Consider the following 27,857-nt stretch of genomic DNA (forward strand, 5'->3'; position numbering starts at 1 on the left):
ACTCCTGCTCTGTCCAAGACCACAAAAAACTACAAAGCGTCATGAACAAAGCCCAGTCCACCACACAAACCAGCCTCCCATCCATTGACTCTGTCTACACTTCCCACTGCCTCGGAAAAGCAGTCAGCATAATCAAGGACCTCACACACCCTGGACATACTCTCTCTTCCACCTTCGTCTGTCGGGAAAAAGTTACAAAGCCTGAGATCATGTACCAACCAACTCAAGACCGACTTCTTCCCTGCTGCCATCAGACTTCTGAACGTACCTACCTTATATTAAGTTGATCTTTGTCTGTGCCCTAGCTGTGACTATAACATTACATTCTGCACTGTCTCCTTTCCTTCTCTATGTACAGTATGCTTTGTCTGCATAGCGTGCAAGAAACAATATTTTCACTGTATACTAACACATGTGACAATAGTAAATCAAATCAAAACAAAAACATGAAGATTGGCCAGTTTTAAATAAGGGCTGCCAGTAAAACTGGCATGAATCAGTACCTTCAGCAGAGATGGGGAGGAAAGATTATACCCTGTATAGACAACACCCTTAATAGCCTAACTGGGACAAAACTGAAGAAGCATTTTGCTGCTTTGAATAACACCTCTAATATATTTCATCACCTCTCCAACTTGATTGTGTTTTCAATTCTCAAATATCGGTTGCTTGAGGGCTGGTAAATGCATTGTAAAGAGATACGCAAAATGCAGCAGGAAATTTGTTACAGTATTGAGTCAGATACTTGGGTTATGTACAGTACCTTTATTTTTCACCTCCTCTTCTTTGCGCTTGAGGAATGCTTGCACCGCAGCAGACTGAACCCCTTTCACTTGCGTCTGCTTCTTCAAAGGTTTCACTGACAAGCTGTAACGCTTCTATTGAAAGTGCAAAAAGAAATGGCAATATGACACCAAGTACAATTCGTCCAACTAAACCTTTGGAGAAACAATGGCTGTTAGTATTCGACCACAAAGTAAACTCATGTAAAAGTCAATCTTATGTAAAAGGTGACCCCATGATTTTTGACCTAATAAACCTCAATTTTCTTTTTTACGGACCTTGTGTAAAAGTTGACGAGTTTTTCAGGGTTCAAAGCACAAAGATTTCAGAACCATGAAGTATAATGTTGAAGATTTGATTGCACTGCAAATGTACACATAATAATGAAATTAAGTATTGGCAAATAAATGTTTAAAACATTTGTACTCACGGTTTTTTAAATATTTATTGAAATTATCAGATTATGAAAGATAAACAATGTTGTGATTAATTACTTAATGTGACCACTTTACAGAACACCTCTACTTAACCCACAATCGTGACCCCCAAGCTTCTGGTTGCCTGTCATTTTAATTTGCTATCCCACTCGGACCTCAGTCTCTTATACCGTCGCAATGAAACTCAATGTAAATTTGAAGACCAGCACCTCATCTTTTGATTAGGTATCTTTAGAGCCTTCAGACTGAGTTAAAAAATTTCAGATTATAACTCCTCTCTTTTGTTGGGAGCTGCTGGTGATGATTTAGTTTTCACATTTACATCTCCTCCAAAGTCATTATTTTGTTTTGGCCTATGCTCTCTGGAGTTTATAAGAATGAGGGTAATCTCATTGAAATATTAGGGTTAGGATTTTCCATGGATTTGAAAGGGTAGGCACTAAGAGATTGTTTGCCTGAAGAATCTAGGACACAGGGAACATCCTCAGAATAAGTGATGAATTGTTTAGGATTGAGATGAGGAGAAATTTCTTGAGGGTTGGGTATCTTAGGAATTCTCCAACTTCAAGATTTGTGAATATTACATTGTTGAGTATATCCATGATGGGATAGATAGATCCTTCTGTTCTCAGGAAATCAAGGAATATGGAGTGCAGGCAAGAAAGTGGAGTGGAGGTGGAAGATCAGTTGTGATTGTTTTCAATGGTGCAGCAGGTTTGAGGAGCCTGATTTTGTTTTATAAAGTATATCCAAAATGTATCTACTAGTGAATTGGCATTTTAGATGTTGTGTCTTACCACTGCGGAATAGAGAGACAACTGCTCATTTGATCAGAAAGGTTGCGTTTTGTTGCCAGAATGTAAGCACAGAGCAATGAAAACCTTGGAGGAGGCAGAGATGGATCATCCACTCAGAACTTCTGGCTGAAGATTACTGTGAATGCTTCAGCCTCATCTTTTGCATTGATGCGCTGGGCCCCTCCATCATCGAAGATGGGGAATTTGTGGAGCCTCCTCATCTAATGAGTTGATGAATTGACCACTGCAATTCACGACTCGATGTGGTAGGACTGCAGATCTTAGATTTGATCCATTGGTTGGGGAAATTGCTTAGCTCCATTATTTAGACAGCACGGTAGCACAGTGGTTAGCACTGCTGCTTCACAGCTCCAGGGACCTGGGTTCAATTCCCGGCTTGGGTCACTGTCTGTGTGGAGTTTGCACATTCTCCTCGTGTCTGTGTGGGTTTCCTCCCACAGTCCAAAGATGTGCGGGTTAGGTTTGACTGGCCATACTAAAATTGCCCCTTAGTGTTCTGAGATGCGTAGGTTAGAGGGATTAGTGGGTAAAATATGTAGGGATATGGGGGTAGGGCCTGGGTGGGATTGTGGTCGGTGCAGACTCGATGGGCCGAATGGCCTCTTTCTGTACTGTAGGGTTTCTATGATTTGCTACTTATGCTGTTGCCACATATTAGTCCTGTGTTGTAGCTTCACCAGGTTGACAGCTCTTTTAGGTATGCCTCATTAAAACCAGAGTTGATCACCTGGCTTGATGGTAATGTTAGTGTGAGGGATATGCTGGGCTATGAGGTTATAAATTGTGGTTGAGTATAATTCTAAAGCTGCTGATGGCCCACAACACCTCATGGATGCCCAGTCTTGCGTTGTTAGATCTGTCTGAAGTCCATCCCATTTAGTACAGCGGTAGTGCCACACAATACAATGGAGGGTATCCTCAATGTGAAGATGGAATATCATCTCCACAAGGACTGTGTGAACTGATAGGGTCAGGGACAATTGTAACTGCAACAGGCAGGTTAGTGAGGATGAGGTCAAGTACTTTTTTTCCCCCTCATGTTGGTTTGCTCACCACCTGTCACAGACCCAATCTAGTAGCCATGTACTTTAGGACTTGGCCAGCTCAGTCTGTAGTGGTACTACCAAGCCACTCTTTGTGATGGACACTGAAGTACCCCCCTCCCCGCCTCCCCCCCCCACCCCCTTGGAGGAGTTACTGATTCACCAGCTGTTGGGGTGGGGGGGCAGAGATGTGTGGTAATCAGCAGGAGGTTTCCTTGCCCATGTTTGTCCTGGTGCCATGAGACTTCATGACCTCCAGATTAAATGTTGGGGACTCTTGGGCAACTTCCTCCTGACTATATACCACTGCGTCTGTTGGTGGTGTATGGGACATTATTGGTGAGGCATGATTCCATCAGTATGACCGTTAGGTTATTGCTTCATAAAGTTTTCCCAACTTTGGCACAAGCCTCCAGATGTTGGTAAGGAGAACTATGCAGCGTCAACAGGGCTGAGTTTGCCATTGTCATTTCCAGTGCCTAGGTAGATGCTGAGTGGTTTGTCTGATTTCATTCCTTTTTATTGACTTTGAAAGGGTGTGATACGCTGAGGAGAGGGCAGTTAAGAGTAAACCACATTGGAGTCACGTGAATCAGATGGATTCTTAAAACAATTGACATGAACAATCTTTAGACTTTTAATTCCAGCTTCTAAAAACATGTTTTTTTAAACTGAATTTGAATTCCACCATCTAATATGGTGGGATTCGAACCCAGGGCTGCTAGTCCAGTGACAACACAAATACACTACCACCTCTACGTGGACAATGTACTGGCTGAGGGCTGCTTTCATCTAAGAAATGAGGCGGTGGTGGGAGAACAGAGGGAAAGATAGGGTGAAAACATAAAGAACTGATTCTGAGATTCAGGAAAAGACAATTTGTCCAGTATGCACTATGTGAAAACGCAGCATTTATTTGGAGAATTGCACACTCTCTGAATCTATTTGTTTTCATAATGACATCATTAAACATCTCTTGGGAAACCAGCAAAGCTCCTAGCACAGGCAGAGCCATGCCAAGAAGTCTCAGTGTATCAGCATACTCCTACCGGAGGCAACATTTGATGAAAGCATGTCACAGATTCAATGTGGATGTCTAAAATCTTGAAAATTGAACAAAGGATAAACTGGGCGGTTGGAGTCAGGCTGTCACTGTGGCGACTACAGAGTTCCTAATTACAGTGGAGTTACATTTCATAGAATCATACAGCGCAGAAGAGGCCCTTTGGTCCATCGAGTCCGCACCGACACTTTAGGAAAAACTTGAACTCCCACCTAATCCCATCTGCCAGCACTTGGCCCGAAGCCCTGAATGTTATGATGTGCCAAGTGCTCATCCAGATACTTTAAAAATGTGAGGCAATACCTCTACCACCCTCCTAGGCAGCGTATTCCAGGCCATCACCAACCTCTGGGTAGAAAGGTTTTCCTTCACATCCCCCCCCTAAACCTCCTGCCCCTCACCTTGAACCTATGCCCTCTCATAACTAACCTTCAACTAAAGGGAACAGCTGCTCCTTATTCACTCTGTCCATGTATCTCGTAATCTTGTACACCTCGATCAGGTAGTCCCCCAGTCTTCTCTGCTCCAATGAAAAGAACCTAAGCCTATCCAACCTCTCTTCATAACTTAAATGTTCCATGCCAGGCAGCATCCTGGTGAAGTTCCTCTGCACCTCCTCCAGTCCAATCACATCCTTCCGATAACGTGGCAACCAGAACTGCATACAGTACTCTAGCTGTGGCCAGGCCAAAGTTCTATACAACTCCAACCTGACTTCCCTGTTTTTCTAATCTATGCCTCAATTGATAAAGGCAAGTGTCTCATATGCCCTTTTCACCACCCTAACATGCTCTTCTGTTTTCAGAGATCTCTGGACAAACATGCCACGGTCCCTTTGTTCCACAAAACTTCCTAGTGTCCTACCATTCACTGAGTACTTTTTTGTCAAATTACTCCTTCCAAAGTATATCACCTCACACTTTTCAGGGTTAAATTCCATCTGCCACTTATCCACCCATTTGACCATTCCATCTATATCTTCTTGTATCTCAAGACACTTCACCTCTCTGTTAACCACCTGTCCAATCTTTGTGTCATCCACAAACTTATTAATCCTACCCCCTCACATAGTCATCAATGTCATTTATATAAATGATGAATAATAGGGGCCTGACACATATCCGTGTGGCATGCCACTGGCTTCCAGTCACTAAAACATCTTTCTGTCATCACCCTCTGTCTCCTACAACAGAGTCAATTTTGAATCCACTTTATCAAATTACCCTGTATCCCTTATGAATTCACCTTATTTACAAGTCTCCCATGTGGGCCCTTGTCAAAGGCTTTGTTGAAATCCATATAAACTACATCGACTGCACTATCCTCGTCTGCACACCTGGTCACCTCCTCAAAGAATTCAATCAAATTTGTTAGGCATGACCTCCCTCTGACGAAGCCATGCTGACTATCCCTGATCAAGCCTCGCCTCTCCAAGTAGAGTTAGATGCTCTCCTTCAGAAAGTTTCTCTAATAGTTTCCCTACCACTGACATGAGACTCACTGGCCTGTCGTTCCCAGCTAACAAAACCAATGACACAGTTACAGCAGTATTTTTATCTTTACAAGAATTCCAGTTTGGTCTATGTAAATCTCAGTCAAATTTACAAAAAAAAACTCTTGATAATACAATTTACTGGCAATGTACCACGCTGACATTTGTGTATATCGGGAAGAGGATCTCCCTTTCACAAGCAGGGGTTGTATATAGCTGTTTGCATTGTGTAGAGCAGCACGGTGGCACAGTGGTTAGAATTACTGCCTCACAGTGTCAGGCTCTCGGGTTCGATTCTGGCCTTGGTGGCTATATGGAGTTTGCACATTCTCCCTGTGCCTGCGTCGGTTTCCTCTGGGTGCTCGGGTTTCCTCCCACAGTCCAAAGATGTGTTCGTTAGGTGGATTGGCCATGCTAAATTGCCCCTTAATGTCCAAGGATGTGTGGACCTTTTTTACTTTTCTCAAATTTTTACTCCATCTAAAACAAAAACAAATTCAAATTGAATCCAATTCATGGTTCCCATGTGAGGGACAAACAAGATCCAAGCTGAAAAGATGAGACATTGCACCCCATCTTGGGCTTGACTAAACAATGTCCAAGCTGACAGGATAAGGCATTAGACCCACTCTTGGGCTTGATCCGACGCTTCATCTTAGCCAAGGTGGCTTTCAAAAATTGCATCAGGTGATGCTTCGGTCAAACCTCATTGGCTATCCTGATCCTTTACCCCAGCCTGAGCAAACCACCATCGCAGCACACCGCAAGTGCAATGGGCTAGCCTCATCACCTGCTTGTTCATGGATTTACCCCTACCAGGTAGGGGGTTCAACCATGGTAAATGTACAGGATTACGGGGATAGGGCAAGGGGGTGGGCCTTGGTGGGATGCTCTTTCGGAGAGTTGGTGCAGACTTGATGAGAATGGTCACCTTCTGCACTGTAGGGATTCATAGAATCCCTCAGTGCAGAAGGAGGCCATTTGGCCCATCGAGCCTGCACTGACAACAATCCCGCCCATGCCCTATCCCTGTAACTATATGTTTTAACCCTGCTAGCCCCCCTGACACTAAGGGACAATTTAGCATGGCCAATCAAACTAACTCACACATCTTTGGAATGTAGGAGGAAACCGAACGAAAGACATGATGGCCTTTGCTGCAAGGGAATGGAATAGTACAGGAATAAAGATGTGCAGGGCTTTGTTTAGACAACAACTGGAGTGCTGGATGCAGTTTTAGATTCCACATTTAAGAAAGTACTTGCATTGGAGGTGGTATCACACAATTACATCACTGTTACAGTGCAGAAGATGGCCATTTGGCCCATCATGTCTGCACTGGTTCAATGAATGAGCATTTCAATTAATGCCATTCTCCTGCCTTCTCCCCATAGCTTGGCACATTGGTGCTTTGCAAATAACAATTCAATTCCCTTTAGAATGCCTCGCTTGAACCTGCATCCACCACATTCTCAGACAGTGCATTCCAGACCTTAACTACTCGCTGTGGGAAAAAGATTTTTCTCACTGTGCTCCTGCTCACCAACAAAGGGTCCCTGGAATGAGGGGGTTGTCCAATGATGCGCGTCAAAGGTATGTATTCTCTGAGGTTTAGAAGCATGAGAGGCGAAAGATTGAAACATACAAGATTCTGAAGCAACTTGATGTTGTGGACTTTTGAGAGATTGTTTAAGTCAGCTCAGTACAAGGGACAGATCATTTAGGACTGAGATGAGAATTGCTTCACTCAATTTTCTAGCCCAGGGAGTTGTGTATGCTCCATCATTAAATACATTTTAGGTTGAGATAGACAGATTTCAGTCTCTCAAAGAATTGAAGGAGTGAGCAATAAAGTGGCGTTGAAACCCAAGATCAGCCATGATCAGATGGAATGGTGGAGCAGGATCGATGGGCTATGCGGTCAATGCCTGCTCTTATTTCTCTTGTCTTGTGACTGGAAGAGACCGATCCATGGATATTGGGTGGAAATTGTGAAGACACTGGCCTAGAACTTTCTATCCGGCACAGTGGCTAGTGATTAATTAATGGTCACAGCCCAAGTCACTCAACATTTCAAAGCACAAATTAATAAATATTGGTTATAAATTAATAAGCATTGGTTAAATTACATAAGCTTGAGTTTTAACTTAAAATTAGATTGCAAACAGGATAGTAAGCCAATATGTTATTATAATCCTACACAAAATGAAAATAGTGAAGAAGCTGGAAATTTAAAATAACAGAAAACGCTCAAAGTAAATACTGATTAGATCAAGTATTAGGTCACATGGAGCAACAGAACTAACATTTCAGATAAATTATTTTCCATCAGAACTGGAATAAGTTAGAGATGTAATAGGTTTTAAGTACAGAGGCAGGAAAGAAGGTGGGGTTAGTAATGAGACCAAAAGAGGTGATCTGTGACATAGTGGAAGGTACAAGAGATAAAGTGACAAAGGGGTTGATGCAAGGCAAAAGGAGATGACAATGAGACAGATTAATAAATATACATTGGTGTGGAGCAGGCAAAAATGACACAAATCATCATCAACATTGTACTCAGCGCACCCAACTATTTCTTCTATTAACAGGTCTATTCATTTATATTGCTTAACCAGTTGCCTTGATTTCACCAGAAAATATGCTTCAGGAAAGGATTCTAGAACAAAGAGGTGAGACGCATTAATTAAACAGAAGCAAAAATGTCCCCAGTTTTAAGCATTACTGTTCCCAAAATGCTAAGCTCCTCAGAACAGATGCCATGAATCATAAAGGACACAATTTCAGTTGATTGGGAACGTCTTAACAAGTCTGTCTCTTGAGAGACCAACCTCACCTAGCTGCCTGCTCATTGTCTCACCCTCTTTCCACATGAATTCATTGAATATTCTCAATGTTATTTAACTGTCCATTTCAAAGGCTTTTCCCTTTGCACAAAAGAAAATCAATTTTCCCTTTTACTTCCAACTTTTTAATTTTTACTCGCATTCCTGATATTTGAACTCTCCCTGCAATAGAAGACAAATTTAATTTGCAGCCAACCTTTAAGTTGGTGCAAGTATTTTGAGGTTTTAAACTGCTAACTTCAAATTTGAATAGTTGGAATCCTTGTTACGGTGCCAGGGATTCCACCTGGAACCAAAGATACTATTTTTGAGAAACCTGTAGGTAATTATAGCAATGCAAACAGATGGTACTTTCAGACACTGGCCTGGCAATTAATTCATTTGCATATTTCAACAACGGTCTAAACCAAATACCAGCAACAACAACAACAACCCCCCCAACATGTTCTGCAGATGTGAAGAACTGTTTCACTGTCACAGAACTTAGGGTTTTAACTTATCTGCTGTCATTAACAGTGGATAATACTGCTAGGACAGCAGATAAAGTACTGCCAATGCTGATAACACCCTACATTAACAGTGCTTCATATTATCAGTGATGGGTGTTGGGGCCATTGGTTCACACAGCTGATATCAACACCCTAACAGGGTGGCAGAAGTGAGCTTCTCGGCGTTTCGGCTAAGTCAAGCATCAGATCAAGCCCAATATCAGATGCAATGCCCTTTCTCGTCAACTTGAATCTTTTGTGTCCCTTTTGTGGGAATCATGAATTGGATTAAATTTTAATTGTTTTTTTTTGAGCAAGCAAGGAGATGGATTAAGGGTTTGCCCATTGGCTGTGTAACTTTAAGAATCGTGAAAACACTTAAAAAGCTGATATCTACTCCCGAAGGCTGGCTGCTGGGAGGATCCTGACTTTCTTTTTTAAAACTTCCTGAATCTAGCAAGTTATCTCTGGAATTATGGCTAGCTGCAGGAAACTTGTGCATTATCCTCAGTTCCTCACGAAGAATATGAATACCAGCCAAGATGTGAACTTTGCGGTTCTCGAGTTCTGCTAGGAGCTAATTTCCCTTGCAGTTTAAGAAATTGTATGTGGCACTGAGAAGCATCCACAGGCCTGAGAAAATAAAACTGTAAAGTTTAAGATCCCTTATGCAACTGTTTCGTAGCTTTTTAGATATCATCAGTACTGATTTAATAGCATCTAAATAAAAACAGTTTAGGTTACATCTTTGCCAAATACTTGTTGCAGAAGACTGAACAGTTGAGAGGAAGTGTACACCTGCTCTATTGTGATTACAGGGGTGTAGCAGTTACGTATTGTGAGTAGTTCACAAAAATGGCATTCAAATAAGCTCAATAACAAGGCCAGAGGCAACAGAACAAGATGGGATGTGTTGGCGGGGTTTTCTTCTGAGGCTGTATATTGCTAAAACTTAAGCTAAATACAAAGACTCGCAAACTCAATGTCCTGATTCAAAGACGTGTCTTTATTTGATCAATATGCATTAGGAGAGGGATGCAAGAAGGATTCCAACTTCTCTCTAAAGTTACATCACAAAAGCACATTTGATGTACCATTTTCGAAGGTTTGTATTCCCCGCCCAATCTGTCATACAGACTGGATGGTCCAATCACTTTAATACACATTATTTACCTTGGCCAATAGCATTCTACCTGTTGGCATAATTAGGAATTCAATAGCTAATCGGACTCAAAAGCCCTTCCTCTATCGCTTAGCAACCTGCTTACGTACATCAGGTTGGTGTCAGGCCATGAGAATTGATAAGGAGTCACTTTCCCTGTCTGGCCGGCCTTGCCTTTATCAGCAAAACCTGAATACTTTCATTCATTGCAATTAGCAGTTGAACACTTCTATTCATTTATAATCTCAGCAATTCTCCAGCTGCAAGGACTTTCCTCTAATAATTCTGTATCCTATCATTACCAGAGAATACAGTCTGTCTGATTTCACTTTTTCCCATTACGCTGTGGGGCAATTGCTTTTGATCAAAGCTCACAAATACCTTTAAAACTACATTTCAAAGTTACAATACTTGTTAAAAATCCATTCCTATTGTTTATATATGTGGTTAATAAACAATACCCTCTCATAATATATGTAGGAGGCACATTGTGGTCCCTAACTAATCTACTTTGGTTTAAAAGCTCCTTAAGCAGGGGTGTCAGTATCTCCTGTTACAATAGGATGAAATATTTCATTTTCCTCTAATGGTTGCAGTGGACCTATAAAATGAATTTAGATAGTTTCAACAGTTCTCAGTGGATAGGAGTCCAAAGTCTAAAATCACTTAAAATTTGGAACTACCAACCTTACTAAGAATTAACTAGCTTTCTTGATGTAAGAAACTGTAATGACAGGAGATGGTAGGAACTTGCATTTATACAACACCTTTCACATCTTCAGGAGGCATAAAAACAAGTCACGTCTTTGAAGTGCAGTAACAGTGTTGAAGGAAGTCCTGTGGCGTAGAGCTACTGTCCTTACTTCTGAGGCAGAAGTCCCACTCCAGTACTTGATGGTTAAGGAAAGCGCATACATTATGTGGCCAAAAAGGTTGAGTATCAACTTGTAAGTCTTTCCAACATATGCCAATGGCTGGCAGCAGTAGAAGGAGAGATCCCGAGTCAGCCATGACCAGACTTCATTATAAGGGAAGTTTGCTTTACTGAAATATGTACCCTACGGTGTGGTTAGATGAAAACTTCACTACCATCCTGGTGGAAACGATGTTCTAAATTAGCCTACCAACAACAATGGCTGCCATTCAAATTATTCAACTATCTTGTATAAAGACAACCAGCCCCTCCTTCAGATAGCTGCCCCAATAGAACTGGCATCACTAATAATATATAAAGCATATTATCAAAATAATCATCCTGCAATCACAAAGTTACTGGGCTCCTCACGGTCACACATATCTACAGGGATAAAATAAAATCTACCCGGAGCCAACCCAAGCCAAGCAAAAATACTTATCTGAATATTTTGGACAGCCACAAATTTCCAGGGTTTTAAAGCTGTTTGCTGTTGCACTATTTCTGAAGAAAAATGTGCTGTGTATGCAGCTTCTTTATCTCTCCATTCAAAAACACCACATTTCCAAGCTCAAAGCAAACAGCTACAACTCTCATCCAATCATTCATTGTTATAATTTAGTTGTGGTACAATATGGCATTTAGGAGCAGAAAAATGTTTAAAGCTGCGCTGTAAAAGAGCACCAAGAATAAGCGATACATAGTACTCACTCCCAGAACATGATTTAGCATCTCTCCCCGCTAACTAAAACTAGCATCGAAGCACCTTACTGAACTGTGAATAGAGAAAGGGAGCTGTCACATTGAGAACCTCCCCTTCCCCCAGTTCCTAATCAGCAGATAGCTTCCATATGCTGTCATTCAGCTTTAAGATTTTGTTTGGTGTGTAGTATCCTTCAAGATCAGATTTACCAAACGTGATACAGTATGATTTTACCCCTAAGCTAGTTGTTTTGAATAACAAGTTAAGAGCACAAAAAAATAATGCATTTTAGAATCCCAATTCTAGTTTTATGGGGTGCACACCTTTGCTAATTTGTTTGCAGGCCAGTACCCAACTTACATCTTGCATACTCAATTGGACAAGGCCATTTCCCAACTCAAGAACAGCTTCTTCCCTGCTGCCAGACTTTTGAATGACCTACCTCATATTAAGTTGATCTTTCTCTACACCCTAGCTATGACTGTAACACTGCATTCTGTACTCTCTCCTTTCCTTCTCTATGAACGGTATGCTTTGTTTGTGTAGCGCACAAGAAACAATACTGTTCACCATATACTAATACATGAGACAATAATAAATCAAATCATTTAGTTCAATTCTCTAAAGACAAGGTGGATACAAAACTGGCTCGGTCAAAGAAGACAGAGGGTAGCAGTGGCATTCCTCAGGGATCAGTGCTGGGACCTTTGCTGTTTGTAATATATTTGGAGGAAAATGTAACTGGTTTAATTAGTAAAGTTTGCGGACGACACAAAGGTTGGAAAATTTGCGGATAGCGATGAGAACCATCAGAGGATACAGCAGGATATAGATCGGCTGGAGACTTAGGCGGAGAGATGGCAGATGGAGTTTAATCCGGACAAATGTGAAGTAATGCATTTTCGAAGGTCTAATAAGGATAGGAAATATACAGTAAATGGCAGAACCCTTAAGGCAAAGGGATCCCAGTGTACAGGTACACAGGTCACAAAGTGGCAACGCAGGTGGAGAAGGTAATCAAGAAGGTATACGGCATGCTTCCCTTCATCAGCCGGGGCACTGAGTTTAAAAATTGGCAAGTCATATTGCAGCTTTATAGAATCTTAGTTAGGCTGCACTTGGAATATAGTGTTCAATTCTGGTTGCCACACTACCAGAAAGATGTGGAGGCTTTGGAGAGGGTACTGAAAAGATTTACCAGGATGTTGCCTGGTATGGAGGGCATTAGCTATGAAGAGAGGTTGGAGAAACTTGGTTTGTTCTCATTGGAACGACAGAGGTTGAGGGGCGACCTGATAGAAGTCTACAAGATTATGGGAGGCATGGACAGAGTGGATAGTCAGAAGCTTTCCCAGGGTGGAAGAGTCAATTACTAGGGGCACAGGTTTAAGGTGCAAGGGGCAAGGTTTAAAGGAGGTGTACGAGGCAGATTTGTTTTACACAGAGGCTTGTAGGTACCTGGAACTCGCTGTCGGGGGAGGTAGTGGAAGTGGATACAGTAGTGGCTTTTAAGGGGCATCTTGACAAATACATGAATAGAATGGGAATAGAGGGATATGGTCCCCGGAAGGATAGGGGGTTTTAATTAAGTCGGGCAGCATGGTCGGTGCAGGCTTGGAGGGCCGAAGGACCTGTTCCTGTGCTGTAATTTTCTTTGTTCTTTGACAGTGTTGCTTTATGCATATCAAATCTGACAGCTGTCTCCTTCTTTTGGAAGCTTCATTCATCACACTTTCTCTACTCATATTCTTCATCATTATTTCCTCAAATGATCTCAAATAGAATTTCCATATCTCCTCTGATGTTAAAGTTGCCTCCAAAGCTCTTAGCTTCACTTTTTTTCCTGACAATCATATCTTTTCTTAAAAATTCAGGTCAAATTTTACAATGCTTTATCACTGGCAAGGTTCTAACAGTAAGTAGTCTCACAACACCAGGTTAAAGTCCAACAGGTTTATTTGGTAGCACGAGCTTTCGATGCACTGCCCCTTCATCAGGTGAGTGAAGGGTTCAGTTCACAAACAGGTCACATACAGACACAAACTCAATTACAAGATAACGGTTGGAATGCGAGTCTTAACAGGTAATCGAGTTTTTTCAGGTACAGACAATGTGAGTGGAGAGAGGGTTAAGCACAGGTTAAAGAGATGTGAATAGTCTCCAGCCAGGACAATTAGTGAGGTTTTGCAAGCCCAGGAAAGTCATGGGGGTTACAGATAGTGTGACATGAACCCAAGATCCCGGTTGAGGCCGTCCTCATGTGTGTGGAACTTGGCTATCAGTCTCTGCTCTGCTTGTGCTACCAGATAAGCCTGTTGGACTTTAACCTGCTGTTGTGAGACTTCTTATTGTGCCTACCCCAGTCCAACGGCGGCAACTCCACATCAAGTTTCTAACAGCGCTCTTATTCCTAGGCAGGATACAAGAAAATGCTTGTCTGATAGGTACTTGCATTCTTACCTCTCATCTCCCTCAATAACAATCATCTCCCCATGTTCATGTATAATTACATTCCTCTGAACTTTCTTTTCTGACATGCTGCTCATTCATTATTCTACTTGTTTAACTTCCATTCTACCTCCTTATCATACTGATATTACAATAACTTCTACTCCTAGTAGTTCAAGCTGTGACACTCCTACCTACATTACTTTTATTTTTCGTAAAATCCAGAGACGACATGAAAATCAAGATGGACATCTTCTAACCAAGAATTTCTGCTTCATATCATCTTTTTTGGTGCATTGACCATGCTAAATTCTCCCTCTACGTACCCGAACAGGCTCCGGAGTGTGGTGACTAGGGGATTTTCACAACAACTTCATTGCAGTGTTACTGTAAGCCAACTTGTGACAATAATAAAAACTTAAACCTAAAACTTTTACTTTGCTCAATATCAATGCCAGTGCCCACAACTTTTTTTTTCAATTCATAACACACAAGTTTACACAATGCAGACTTGACAGATCATATTTTTCATTCCTGAGTTTTATTGCAGTGTTGAATCTACAATTCCTGTTATTGCCTATACAGCAGCACTCCTTGGAGCTTCTGCATGGTGTCTGAGCACTACCTGCAAAATTGCTACAATCAATCAAAGCTTTCAGAAAATTAATTTGACACAATAATAGCTGTTAAGCCTCATCAACTGGTAGTTGTTATAGAGAATGAGTGGACAGCATTTTACAGAGTTCAGACATGCCACTCACATCAGTATCACAAGCCATTAGAACTGCATTTTGCCGATGGCACAATAAGCAAGACAAAACGGTTTTTGCATTGCCTCCATGAAAACAACTTGCACACATCCCCTTACAAAGGGATTTTTAAAAAACTCCAATAAATTTCAGGCAACTTGCTGTAACAAGCTTTCTGCCAACTGAAATGCTCTGGGGTGGGCCACAGCTGGAATACACCTGTATTCATTTCTGGTCCCCACACATCTAAAGGGACTACAGGTTGCTGTTTATACATTAGAGGGGGGATCTCAAGAGTATTGGGGATGAGTTAAGTTTTGCAAAGTTCAATTTTGTCTACTGATGCAAGGTTAACTTCAGGAAAGTGGAGTAAAACATTAAACATAGTAAGCAGATGGATAGGATAAATTTAGATTGATTCTAACTTGATATACCTTGAAGTAAAGCACATAACACAAGTGAAAAATCAATTTCAAATGTTAGAAATAGTCATTTCACTCAGTAATGCTTGGACTGAACTGCTAGACAACACAGAATGAACAGCATTAGATGAGCTCAAACGCAGTTAAAATGTTTCAGTTTTTTGCCGAAATATCCTTTCTTGCTCCCCAAACATTGTTACAATTGATAATTACTGAAAACATACATACCTAAGTATATTTAAATAGAAACAAATTATTCTTTAAATATATTATATCTCCTAACAGACCTGAGTGACTTGGATTCTACAGATGGCTTTTACTGGGAGCAAGCTTTAAAAGTTCAATTTGGTCCATCACCAGTTCAACAAATAAAACAGATTTATTATGTATTACAGACATAGTAACAGCTTGACTCACAGGGCAGCTATTTATAGTATGTCCCACAATCTCACCAACTATTTGCCTCACTTGGACTTTAAAGGTTAAAAACAAACTGCTGTAACTTGCAAGTTAGCAAGACAACTGTGCTTAATGACAATAATGTACACTGGGAATTTATGAAGTATTTGAAGGAAATGCGAGTTGTGGGGCTGGAGGAAGTTACACACGCGGAGGGACAGTGCCTGTTGAAAACAAGGAGGAGAATTTTACAATTAAGATACTGTTTAATGGGGAACAAGTCAGGAGCACAGTGATGGGCGAATGGGATTCAGTACGAGTTAAGTCACAGGCAGCAGTTTGACAAGTTTACAAAGAATGGAATGGGAGACACCAGCTAAGAGTGAATTTCAATAGTAACATCCAGAGGCACAACTGAGAGATTATGCAGCGGATGAGCAAACTTGGATGATATCAGAGAGGTGGACACAGGCGATCTTACTGATAGTACGATTATGTGGTCAGAAGCTAATTTTGGAGTCAAATGTGATGCCAGAATTGCAAACACATTGACCTAGTCTGAAACTGCTGGCACGGAGAGGGTTGGAGTTGGTAACCTGGAAATGTGTGTTTGCAGCAGAAATCAAAAACCTTTCCTTTCAGGTACTCCGGTTTCCTCCAACACTCCAGAGATGTGTGGGTTAGGTTGATTGGCCATGTTAAATTGTCCCTTAGTGTCAGGGGGATTAGCAAGGTAAATGCGTGAGGTTGCGGTGATGGGGTCTGGAGGGGTTGTGGTTGGTGCAGGCTTGATGGGCCAAATGGCCTCCTTCTGCACTGTAGGGATTTTATGATTCTAATGGTTTGAGTCTTCTAATGTTTAACTGGATGTCAGAAAAACAGTCTGTTAAAGTAGCAATTACAGAGCTGTCAAGAGGGGTAATGGTGAGGTAGAACTGGGTGTTGTCAGTGTACATGCGAAAACTAATATTATGCTTTCTGATACTGTTGCTGTGGGGCAGCATGTGAATGTAAACAGAAAAAGACCAAAGATTGACCCTTGCATTGACATTGATGGTCCAGGAGTGAGAAGTCATTGAGAGTGATATTCTAGTTAGGGATAGATAAGGGAGCTAAATGGAGGAGCTTAAACATGGAGTTCCAAGAAAGACGAGCATCAATCTGGAAGGCGAAAACACATTCAATGACTATGGAGAGGAAAGGAAAGCTGGAGATGGGCTAATAGATTGCAAGGTTTGGTCAAGGGATGTTTTTTGATGAGAATATAAGTTCGTATGTCTGGCTCTGGATGTTGGGGTATTTCAAGGGTGCTCTGTAACACTCCCCAGGCCTGACTCTGGGTGCTGGGTATTTAAAGGGTGCACTGTAGCTCTCCCCAGGCCTGGCTCTGGATGCTGGGTATTTAAAGGGTGCACAGTAACCCTCCCCTGGCCTGCTCTGGTTACTGGGGAATTTAAAGGGTACACAGCAACTTTCCCCAGGCCTGACAGTGATCGTTGGGGTATTTAATGGGTGCTGGGGTATTTGAAAGGAATGCTGTAACTCTCCCCAGGCCTGACTCTGGGTGCTGGGGTATTTAAAAGGAATGTTGTAACTCTCCCCAGGCCAGACTCTGGGTATTTAAAGAGTGCATAGTAACTCTCCCCAGGCCTGGTTCCTGGGTATTTAAAAGGTGTACAGTAACTCTCCCCAGGCCTGGCTCAAGGTGCTGGGGTATTTAAAAGGAATAAGAACATAAGAAATAGGAGGAGTAGGCCATCTAGCCCCTCGACCCTGCCCCGCCATTCAATAAGATCATGGCTGATCTGAAGTGGATCAGTTCCACTTACCCGCCTGATCCCCATAACCCCTAATTCCCTTACCGATCAGGAATCCATCTATCCGTGATTTAAACATATTCAACGAGGTAGCCTCCACCACTTCAGTGGGCAGAGAATTCCAGAGATTCATCACCCTCTGAGAGAAGAAGTTCCTCCTCAACTCTGTCCTAAGCTGACCCTCCTTTATTTTGAGGCTGTGCCCTCTAGTTCTAGCTTCCTTTCTAAGTGGAAAGAATCTCTCCACCTCTACCCTATCCAGCCCCTTCATTATCTTATAGGTCTCTATAAGATCCCCCCTCAGCCTTCTAAATTCCAACGAGTACAAACGCAATCTGCTCAGTCTCTCCTCATAATCAACACCCCTCATCTCTGGTATCAACCTGGTGAACCTTCTCTGCACTCCCTCCAAGGCCAATATATCCTTCCGCAAATAAGGGGACCAATACTGCAAACAGTATTCCAGCTGCGGCCTCACCAATGTCCTGTACAGATGCAGCAAGACATCTCTGCTTTTATATTCTATCCCCCTTGCGATATAGGCCAACATCCCATTTGCCTTCTTGATCACCTGTTGCACCTGCAGACTGGGTTTTTGCATCTCATGCACAAGGACCCCCAGGTCCCTTTGCACAGTAGCATGTTGTAATTTTTTTCCATTTAGATAATAATCCAATGTTGTAATTCTCCCCAGGCTGATTCCTGGGTATTTGAAAGGTGTACAGTAACTCTCCCCCGGCCTGGCTCGAGGTGTTGGGGTATTTAAAGGGTGCACAGTAACTCTCCCCAGGCCTGGCTTGGGTTATTTGGAGGCTGTGTTCAGACTCTCCATAGGCCCTATTCCAGGCGCTGGGATATTGAAAGTTGTCCGTGCTGTCACTCACCGTGGCCTGGGCATCCACTCGGTTCTCGGAGGCCTTATTGAGAACACTGCTGAAGTCCATGGCGCTGCGGTGTCCCGGGAACGACACTGCATCCAACTCAACCTCAACTAGACAGCAGCGTCACTTCCGGATCATCCAGCACTACTGCCGGTCCCTCGAGCGGTCACGTGGCCGGAAGTGCGTCCCAGTCCCTAATGTCACTCAGCGCCCGTCCCACAGAGACTGAGCAAGCATTGCACACACATTCCAGTGAATACCCCGACTCAGCAAGCATTGCACACACATTCCAGTGAATACCCTGACTCGGCAGGCATTGCACACACATTACAGGGAATACCAACTCAGCAAGCATTGCACACACATTACAGTGAATATCCCGACTCAGCAAGCATTGTACACACATTACAGGGAATACCAACTCAGCAAGCATTGCACACACATTACAGTGAATATCCCGACTCAGCAAGCATTGCACACACATTACAGGGAATACCAACTCAGCAAGCATTGCACACACATTACAGTGAATACCCCGACTCAGCAAGCATTGCACACACATTACAGTGAATACCCCGACTCAGCAAGCATTGCACACACATTACAGGGAATACCAACTCAGCAAGCATTGCACACACATTACAGTGAATACCCTGACTCAGCAAGCATTGCACACACATTACAGGGAATACCCCGACTCAGCAAGCATTGCACACACATTACAGTGAATACCCCGACTCAGCAAGGTTTGCACACATATTGCAGTGAATACCCTGACTCAGCAAGCATTACACACACATTACAGGGAATACCAACTCAGCAAGCATTGCACACACATTACAGTGAATATCCCGACTCAGCAAGCATTGCACACACATTACAGTGAATACCCCGACTCAGCAAGCATTGCAGACACATTACAGTGAATACCCTGACTCGGCAAGTATTGCACACACATTACAGTGAATACCCTGACTCGGCAAGCATTGCACACACATTACGGGGAATACCAACTCAGCAAGCATTGCACACACATTACAGTGAATACCCTGACTCGGCAAGTATTGCACACACATTACAGTGAATACCCTGACTCGGCAAGCATTGCACACACATTACGGGGAATACCAACTCAGCAAGCATTGCACACACATTATAGTGAATATCCCGACTCAGCAAGCATTGCACACACATTACAGTGAATACCCTGACTCAGCAAGCATTGCACACACATTACAGTGAATACCCTGACTCAGCAAGCATTGCACACACATTACAGGGAAGACCAACTCAGCAAGCATTGCACACACATTACAGTGAATACCCCGACTCAGCAAGCATTGCAGACACATTCCAGTGAATACCCTGACTATGCAGGCATTGCACACACATTACAGGGAATACCAACTCAGCAAGCATTGCACACACATTACAGTGAATATCCCGACTCAGCAAGCATTGCACACACATTACAGTGAATACCCTGACTCAGCAAGCATTGCACACACATTACAGGGAATACCAACTCAGCAAGCATTGCACACACATTACAGTGAATATCCCGACTCAGCAAGCATTGCACACACATTACAGTGAATACCCCGACTCAGCAAGGTTTGCACACATATCGCAGTGAATACCCTGACTCAGCAAGCATTGCACACACATTACAGTGAATACCCTGACTCAGCAAGCATTGCAGACACATTCCAGTGAATACCCTGACTATGCAGGCATTGCACACACATTACAGGGAATACCAACTCAGCAAGCATTGCACACACATTACAGTGAATATCCCGACTCAGCAAGCATTGCAGACACATTCCAGTGAATACCCCGACTCAGCAAGGTTTGCACACATATTGCAGTGAATACCCTGACTCAGCAAGCATTGCACACACATTACAGTGAATACCCCGACTCAGCAAGGTTTGCACTCATATTGCAGTGAATACCCTGACTCAGCAAGCATTGCACACACATTACAGTGAATACCCTGACTCAGCAAGCATTGCACACACATTCCAGTGAATACCCTGACTATGCAGGCATTGCACACACATTACAGGGAATACCAACTCAGCAAGCATTGCACACACATTACAGTGAATATCCCGACTCAGCAAGCATTGCAGACACATTCCAGTGAATACCCTGACTCAGCAAGTATTGCACACACATTACAGTGAATACCCTGACTCGGCAAGTATTGCACACACATTACAGTGAATACCCTGACTCGGCAAGCATTGCACACACATTCCAGTGAATACCCTGACTCGGCAAGCATTGCACACACATTACAGTGAATACCCTGACTCGGCAAGTATTGCACACACATTACAGTGAATACCCTGACTCGGCAAGCATTGCACACACATTACGGGGAATACCAACTCAGCAAGCATTGCACACACATTATAGTGAATATCCCGACTCAGCAAGCATTGCACACACATTACAGTGAATACCATGACTCAGCAAGCATTGCACACACATTACAGTGAATACCATGACTCAGCAAGCATTGCACACACATTACAGGGAATACCAACTCAGCAAGCATTGCACACACATTACAGTGAATACCCCGACTCAGCAAGCATTCCACACACATTACAGTGAATACCCCGACTCAGCAAGCATTCCACACACATTACAGTGAATATCCCGACTCAGCAAGCATTGCACACACATTACAGTGAATACCCTGACTCAGCAAGCATTGCACACACATTACAGTGAATACCCTGACTCAGCAAGGTTTGCACACATATTGCAGTGAATACCCTGACTCAGCAAGCATTGCACACACATTACAGTGAATACCCTGACTCAGCAAGCATTGCACACACATTCCAGTGAATACCCTGACTATGCAGGCATTGCACACACATTACAGGGAATACCAACTCAGCAAGCATTGCACACACATTACAGTGAATACCCTGACTCAGCAAGGTTTGCACACATATTGCAGTGAATACCCTGACTCAGCAAGCATTGCACACACATTACAGGGAAGACCAACTCAGCAAGCATTGCACACACATTACAGGGAAGACCAACTCAGCAAGCATTGCACACACATTACAGTGAATACCCCGACTCAGCAAGCATTGCACACACATTACAGTGAATACCCTGACTCAGCAAGCATTGCACACACATTACAGGGAATACCAACTCATCAAGCATTGCACACACATTACAGTGAATACCCTGACTCAGCAAGCATTGCACACACATTACAGTGAATACCCCGACTCAGCAAGGTTTGCACACATATTGCAGTGAATACCCTGACTCAGCAAGCATTGCACACACATTACAGGGAAGACCAACTCAGCAAGCATTGCACACACATTACAGTGAATACCCCGACTCAGCAAGCATTGCACACACATTCCAGTGAATACCCTGACTCAGCAAGCATTGCAGACACATTAAAGTGAATAGCGACTCAGCAACCATTGCACACACATCACAGTGAATACCCTGACTCAGCAAGTATTGCACACACATTACAGTGAATACCTTAATTCAGCAAGCATTGCACACACATTACAGTGAACACACTGACTCAGCAAGCATTACACACACATTACAGTGAATACCTTAATTCAGCAAGCATTGCACACCCATTACAGTGAACACACTGACTCAGCAAGCATTACACACACATTACAGTGAATACCCTGACTCAGCAAAAATTGCACTCACATTACATTTAAGTCAGCAAGCATTGCACACACATTACAGTGAATAACCTGATTCAGCAAGCATTGCACACACATTCCAGGGAATACCCTGACTCAGCAAGCATTGCACATACATTACAGTGAGTACCTTAACTCAGCAAGCATTGCACACACAATACAATGAATATCCTCATTCAGCAAGCATGGCACACACATTACAGTTAACTCAGCAAGCATTGCACACACATTGAAGTGAATACCTTAACTCAGCAAGCATTATACACACATTACAGGAAATACCCCGACTCAGCATGCATTACACACACATTGCCAACAAATATCCTGACTCAGCAAGCATTGCACAAACATTACAGTGAATACATTAATTCAGCAAGCATTGCACACACATTACAGTGAATACCCAGATTCAGCAAGCATTGCACACACATTAGAGGGAATACCCTGACTCAGCACGCATTGCACACACATTACAGTGAATACCTTAACTCAGCAAGCATTGGACACACATTACAGCGAAGACTTGGACTCAGCAAGCATTGCACACACATATTCCAGAGAATACCCTGACCTAGCAAGAATTGCACACACATTACAGTGAATACCGACATAGCAAGCATTGCACACACATTCCAGTGGACACGCCCACTCAGCAAGCATTGCACACACATTACAGTGAATACGCCGACTCAGCAAGCATTGCACACACATTACAGTGAGTACTCCAACACAGCAAGCATTGCACACATATTAGAGTGAATACCGTGACTCACCAAGCATTGCACACACATTACAGTGAGTGCACTGGCTCAGGAAGCATTATGCAGAAATTACAGTGACTACCCTGACACAGCAAGCATTGCACACACATTACAGTGAATACCATGACTCAGCAAGCATTACACACACATTACAGTGAATACCCTGACTCAGCAGGCATTGCACACACATTACAGTGAATATCCCGACTCAGCAAGCATTGCACACACCATTACAGGGAATACTCGGACTCAGCAAGCATTGCACACACATTACAGTGAATACACTGACTCAGCAAGCATTGCGCACACATTACAGTGAATACTCCGACAAAGCAAGCATTGCACACACATTACAGTGTATACCCTGACTCAGCAAGCATTGCACACACATTCCAGTGAATACTCCGACAAAGCAAGCATTGCACACACATTACAGTGTATACCCTGACTCAGCAACCATTACACACACATTGCAGTGAATACCCCGACTCAGCAAGCATTGCACACATATTACAGTGAGTACCCTGATTTATCAAGCATTGCACACACATTACAGTGAATACCCGGACTCAGCAAGCATTGCACACACATTACAGTGAATACCCGGACTCAGCAAGCATGGCACACATATTACAGTGCGTACCCTGATTTATCAAGCATTGCACACATTGCAGTGAATACCCCGACTCAGCAAGCATTGCACACATATTACAGTGAGTACCCTGATTTATCAAGCATTGCACACACATTACAGTGAATACCCTGACTCAGCAAGCATGGCACACACAATACAGTGAATACCTTAATTCAGCAAGCATTGCACACACATTACAGTGAATACCCTGACTCACCAAGCATGGCACACACAATACAGTGAATACCTTAACTCAGCAAGCATGGCACACACATTACAGTGAATACCCTGACTCAGCAAGCATTGCACACACATTACAGTGAATACCTTCACTCAGCAAGCATTGCACACATATTACAGTGAGTACCCTGATTTATCACGCATTGCACACACATTACAGTGAATGCCCCGACTCAACAAGCATTGCACACACATTACAGAGAAAACTTGGACTCAGCAAGCATTACACACATATTCCAGGGAATACCCTGACTCAGCAAGCATTGCACACACATTCCAGTGAATACGCTGACTCAGCAAGCATTGCAGACACATTACAGTGAATACGCCGACTCAGCAAGCATTGCATACACATTACAGTGAATACGCCGACTCAGCAAGCATTGCACACACATTACAGTGAGTACTCTGGCTCAGGAAACATTATGTGGCGATGCCGGCGTTGGACTGGGGTGAACACATTCAGAGTTTTAACAACACCAGGTTAAAGTCCAACAGGTTTATTTGGTAGCAAATACCATTAGCTTTCGGAGCGCTGCTCCTTTGTCAGATGGAGTGGAAATCTGCTCTCAAACAGGGCACAGAGACACAAAATAAGGCAGCATTACGCAGACATTACAGTGACTACCCTGACACAGCAAGCATTGCACACACATTACAGTAAATACCCCGACACAGCAAGCATTACACACACATTGCAGTTAACTCAGCAAGCATTGCACAGACTTTACAGTAAATACCCCGATTCAGCGAGTATTGCACACACATTACAGTGAATGCCCTGACTCAGCAAGCATTGCAGGCACATTACTGTGAATACCCTGACTCGGCAAGCATTGCAGGCACATTACAGTGAATACCTTAACTAAGCAAGCATTGCAGACACATTACAGTGAATACCTTAACTAAGCAAGCATTGCAAACATATTACAGGAAATACCCTGACTCAACAAGCATTGCAAACACGTTACAGTGAATAATCTGACTCAGCAAACATTACACCCACATTACAGTGAATGCCCTGTCTCAGCAAGCATTGCACACATTACAGTGAATACCTTAACTCAGCAAGCATTGCACACAGATCACAGTGAATACCCTGACTCAGCAAGCATTGCACACACACATGACAGTGAGTACCTTAACTCAGCAAGTATTGTACACATACATTACAGTGAATACCTTAACTCAGCAGGCATTGCACACACATTACAGGAAATACCCTGACTCAGCAACCATTGCACACACATTACAGTGAATACCTTTACTTAGCAAGCATTGCTCACACATTACAGTGAATACCCTGACTCAGCAAGCATTGCACACACATTACAGTGAATACCCTGACTCAGCAAGCATTCCACACACATTACAGTGAATGCCCCGACACAGCAAGCATTACACACACATTATAGTAAATACTCTGACACAGCAAGTATTGCACACACATTACAGTGAATACCTTCACTCAGCAAGCATTGCACACATATTACAGTGAGTACCCTGACTCGGCAAGTATTGCACACACATTACAGTGAATACCCTGACTCGGCAAGCATTGCACACACATTATAGTGAATATCCCGACTCAGCAAGCATTGCACACACATTACAGTGAATACCATGACTCAGCAAGCATTGCACACACATTACAGTGAATACCATGACTCAGCAAGCATTGCACACACATTACAGGGAATACCAACTCAGCAAGCATTGCACACACATTATAGTGAATACCCTGACTCAGCAAGCATTGCACACACATTCCAGTGAATATCCCGACTCAGCAAGCATTGCACACACATTACAGGGAATACCAACTCAGCAAGCATTGCACACACATTACAGTGAATACCCTGACTCAGCAAGCATTGCACACACATTCCAGTGAATATCCCGACTCAGCAAGCATTGCACACACATTACAGGGAATACCAACTCAGCAAGCATTGCACACACATTACAGTGAATACCCCGACTCAGCAAGCATTCCACACACATTACAGTGAATACCCCGACTCAGCAAGCATTGCACACACATTCCAGTGAATATCCCGACTCAGCAAGCATTGCACACACATTACAGGGAATACCAACTCAGCAAGCATTGCACACACATTACAGTGAATACCCTGACTCAGCAAGCATTGCACACACATTACAGTGAATACCCCGACTCAGCAAGGTTTGCACACATATTGCAGTGAATACCCTGACTCAGCAAGCATTGCACACACATTACAGTGAATACCCCGACTCAGCAAGGTTTGCACACATATTGCAGTGAATACCCTGACTCAGCAAGCATTGCACACACATTCCAGTGAATACCCTGACTATGCAGGCATTGCACACACATTACAGGGAATACCAACTCAGCAAGCATTGCACACACATTACAGTGAATACCCTGACTCAGCAAGCATTCCACACACATTACAGTGAATACCCCGACTCAGCAAGGTTTGCACACATATTGCAGTGAATACCCTGACTCAGCAAGCATTGCACACACATTACAGGGAATACCAACTCATCAAGCATTGCACACACATTACAGGGAAGACCAACTCAGCAAGCATTGCACACACATTACAGGGAAGACCAACTCAGCAAGCATTGCACACACATTACAGTGAATACCCCGACTCAGCAAGCATTGCACACACATTACAGGGAAGACCAACTCAGCAAGCATTGCACACACATTACAGGGAAGACCAACTCAGCAAGCATTGCACACACATTACAGGGAAGACCAACTCAGCAAGCATTGCACACACATTACAGGGAAGACCAACTCAGCAAGCATTGCACACACATTACAGGGAAGACCAACTCAGCAAGCATTGCACACACATTACAGTGAATACCCCGACTCAGCAAGCATTGCACACACATTACAGTGAATACCCTGACTCAGCAAGCATTGCACACACATTACAGGGAATACCAACTCATCAAGCATTGCACACACATTACAGTGAATACCCTGACTCAGCAAGCATTGCACACACATTACAGGGAATACCAACTCATCAAGCATTGCACACACATTACAGTGAATACCCTGACTCAGCAAGCATTGCACACACATTACAGTGAATACCCCGACTCAGCAAGGTTTGCACACATATTGCAGTGAATACCCTGACTCAGCAAGCATTGCACACACATTACAGGGAAGACCAACTCAGCAAGCATTGCACACACATTACAGTGAATACCCCGACTCAGCAAGCATTGCACACACATTCCAGTGAATACCCTGACTCAGCAAGCATTGCAGACACATTAAAGTGAATAGCGACTCAGCAACCATTGCACACACATCACAGTGAATACCCTGACTCAGCAAGTATTGCACACACATTACAGTGAATACCTTAATTCAGCAAGCATTGCACACACATTACAGTGAACACACTGACTCAGCAAGCATTACACACACATTACAGTGAATACCTTAATTCAGCAAGCATTGCACACCCATTACAGTGAACACACTGACTCAGCAAGCATTACACACACATTACAGTGAATACCCTGACTCAGCAAAAATTGCACTCACATTACATTTAAGTCAGCAAGCATTGCACACACATTACAGTGAATAACCTGATTCAGCAAGCATTGCACACACATTCCAGGGAATACCCTGACTCAGCAAGCATTGCACATACATTACAGTGAGTACCTTAACTCAGCAAGCATTGCACACACAATACAATGAATATCCTCATTCAGCAAGCATGGCACACACATTACAGTTAACTCAGCAAGCATTGCACACACATTGAAGTGAATACCTTAACTCAGCAAGCATTATACACACATTACAGGAAATACCCCGACTCAGCATGCATTACACACACATTGCCAACAAATATCCTGACTCAGCAAGCATTGCACAAACATTACAGTGAATACATTAATTCAGCAAGCATTGCACACACATTACAGTGAATACCCAGATTCAGCAAGCATTGCACACACATTAGAGGGAATACCCTGACTCAGCACGCATTGCACA

At 43.0% G+C, this 27,857-nt stretch overlaps 1 protein-coding gene across 1 annotated transcript in view; it reads right to left on the reverse strand.

Annotated features, from left to right (window-relative positions):
* Nucleotides 1-18,587, reverse strand: part of spty2d1 (SPT2 chromatin protein domain containing 1) — a 35,507-nt gene extending 16,920 nt beyond the window's left edge. Inside the window, exons 1-2 of the mRNA XM_078220583.1 lie at nt 18,468-18,587; nt 764-878 (exon numbers count right to left, since the gene is read on the reverse strand). Of these exons, the coding sequence (XP_078076709.1) occupies nt 764-878; nt 18,468-18,527 (175 nt within the window). The 5' untranslated portion in view covers nt 18,528-18,587. The remainder of the gene's footprint in view (nt 1-763; nt 879-18,467) is intronic.
* Nucleotides 18,588-27,857: the final 9,270 nt, after the last annotated feature.

This window comes from Mustelus asterias, chromosome 9 (assembly GCF_964213995.1).
Source record: "Mustelus asterias chromosome 9, sMusAst1.hap1.1, whole genome shotgun sequence".
Taxonomy (NCBI): Eukaryota; Metazoa; Chordata; class Chondrichthyes; order Carcharhiniformes; family Triakidae; genus Mustelus; species Mustelus asterias.